General features: G+C 35.7%; 1 protein-coding gene across 1 annotated transcript; it reads left to right on the top strand.

Annotated features, from left to right (window-relative positions):
- The first annotated feature begins 1322 nt into the window (after positions 1 to 1322).
- Positions 1323 to 2481, top strand: LOC118850602 (olfactory receptor 6C76-like). The gene has a single exon (XM_036760136.1). The coding sequence runs from the start codon at positions 1436 to 1438 to the stop codon at positions 2369 to 2371; it is 936 nt and encodes a 311-aa protein (XP_036616031.1). The 5' UTR covers positions 1323 to 1435; the 3' UTR covers positions 2372 to 2481.
- Positions 2482 to 2940: the final 459 nt, after the last annotated feature.

Genomic DNA, 2940 nt, shown 5'->3' with positions numbered 1-2940 from the left:
AGCAAAACATTCAACATATTCACTCACAATATCCTTGGGAACAAGACAGAAAGACCTGACTGGTCTCATTCAGATGGATACAGAGCTAGTTGATCAACTTGACTCAAAGAGCCTGGATTAACAGATCAACGTCACTTTGAAGAGAGGTAAGTACTATATGAAATAGGATTATATCCTTGGTCTCTTTAATGCAACATGTGAACCAATTAATTAGATAAATAAGAAAAAATATTCTTGTATATTTTTATATATAATATATAAATAAGAAAAATATATAATATAACACATATATTTACATATATAAATAAGAAGAAATATACTTTTGCAAAGGATGTAAATATATGTGAGATAGGCAAGAAAGAACTGAGATTCAAAAAAGGTTTCAGTCGTGTGCCTTGATTGTCATAAAAAAGATGAAATCATGAAGTCCATTAACAACATTAGATCAAGTGGGGTTGTTGCAGTGGGGGGGGGAATTGTGCCTTCACTTAGATTAAAATACACACACACACACACACACACACACACACACACACAAACACACACTCACAAAGAAATACCATGTGGGGAGAGTTGGATAGAAAAAAAAATAAATGTGAGAAAATCTGAGGGTTGTAGGAGAAGGCAACATACCAACTGTGTAATAGAGCAACCCAAAATAATAACCTGATATTTGATTGCATTAAAAGAAGAATGTCCAAAATCCCTTTAGAAATCAGTTGGTTAATAAATGCTTAGTAAGAGCCTATTATGTGCCAGGCACTGTGCTAAGATCTGGAAATGCAAAGAAAAGCAAAAGACAGCCCCTGCTTTTAAGGATCTCACAGTGTAAGGGAGAGGGGGACAGGGGTGGAGAATATGCAAACGACCTTCTATAAAAAGCTGTATACAGGATAAATCGGCAATCATCACAGAGTAAAACCATACTTTCATTTTTTTTTTATTTTGGGGGGATTCAATAAGGTTATTTTGGTATGTATCTGACTGTGGAATTAACTTGTAGGATAATCAATCAATCAATCAACATTTATTAAACACTTATTATGTGGCAGGCACTGTATTAAGAGGAAGGGATGCCTAAAAAGGTAAAAGATAGTCCCTGCTCTCAAGGAGCTTGCAATCTAATGAGGAAGACAACATGCAGACAAGTATGTACAAACAAGTTATATGCAGAATAAATAGGAAATAATTAAAAGAGAAAAGGCAATTGATTTAAGAGCCATCCTGTAGAAGATGGGATTTGTTAGAACTTAAGGAAGCCAGACAGACAGAAGGACACATTCTAATCCTTTTCTGGATTTCATAACCTACACTTTAGTTATCTCTTATCTACCATCTTCTTTCATTTTGCCCTGTTGTGGTTCTCTAATAGAAGTATCTGAGTTATTTTTCTCTTATTTCCTCCTGCATATCTGGCTGAAGTCAAGCATCAGATATGAAAAATCAGACATCAGTGACAGAATTCATCCTCCTGGGACTGACAGATGACCCAGAGCTACAGATCTTGATTTTCCTCTTTCTGTTTCTCACCTACATATTGAGTGCAACTGGCAACCTGACCATCATCACCCTCACCCTGCTGGACTCTCACCTCAAGATTCCCATGTATTTCTTCCTCAGGAATTTCTCCTTCTTAGAAATCTCATTTACATCTGTTTGCATTCCTAGATTTCTGGTCAGTATAGTAACTAAAGAAAAAACAATTTCTTATAATTCATGCATGGCCCAAGTATTCTTTTTTATCCTCCTTGGTGCAACAGAATTTTTTCTGCTAGCAGCCATGTCCTATGACCGTTATGTGGCCATCTGCAAACCCCTGCACTACACAACTATAATGAGCCCCAAAGTTTGTAGCCAGCTTGTAATCAGCTCTTGGCTGGCAGGTTTCCTCATTATCTTTCCACCAGTCATCATGGGCCTCCAACTGGAGTTCTGTGACTCCAATGTCATTGATCACTTCACCTGTGATTCTGCTCCAATGTTGATGATCTCTTGCACAGACACCAAGGTCTTAGAAGTCATGAGTTTTTTCTTGGCTATATTTACACTTCTTTTCACTTTGGCATTAGTGATTCTCTCTTATGGATACATCCTCAGAACCATTCTGAGAATTCCTTCTGCCCAGCAACGAAAAAAGGCCTTTTCTACATGTTCGTCCCACATGATTGTTGTCTCCATCTCTTATGGAAGCTGTATCTTCATGTATGTCAAACCCTTAGCAAAAGAAGGGGTGGCTATGACTAAAGGGGTAGCAGTGCTGAATACGTCTGTTGCCCCCATGCTGAACCCCTTCATTTATACCCTGAGGAACCAGCAAGTGAAAGAAGCCTTTAAGGACATGGTCAGAAAAATTTTTTTCTCACAAAGATAAGTAGTTTTATATAAAACCTATACCTGAAAAATAAAGGAAAACCTAAATAAACCACAGAGATCCTCTAGAAATTCATTCTCCTACACCTTTACTCCTTACAGCAGTGTGTCAAATATTGGGGACAATTTTAAAAATATATTATTTAAGTTTTATTTATAAAACATTAACTTAATGTCTTCTTCACTTTTACATATACATTTACTTTTATCCCAACATATGACTGATTTTTGAAAAAGTATTGTGGTTTGTCAAAACAAACAAATAGCAATTTAAGATTGCTATTCAAATGATGCCATAAGTCTTTCAAATCTTATTTTTCAAAGTCTGTTCAGCACTATAGTTTCTTTTTTTATAGTCTTTGATCAAGTGACATGAGATATGCAGTATGCCTTGCAAACTTTAAAGCGGTATATACATGGCAGCTATTATTAATTCTGTTAAATGTTTCCTTCTATGAAAGAAAAGCATTAAAATGTCCAGTTGTTTTTGTTCTACTGTGTCTTTTTGCGTTTTGGTCAATTTTCTTATGAATTTAGATGTCATTTCATTTAGCTAATATATAATATGTG

The sequence above is a fragment of the Trichosurus vulpecula genome, chromosome 5, assembly GCF_011100635.1.
Source record: "Trichosurus vulpecula isolate mTriVul1 chromosome 5, mTriVul1.pri, whole genome shotgun sequence".
Taxonomy (NCBI): Eukaryota; Metazoa; Chordata; class Mammalia; order Diprotodontia; family Phalangeridae; genus Trichosurus; species Trichosurus vulpecula.
This window is presented reverse-complemented; position numbering and strand designations above follow the sequence as displayed.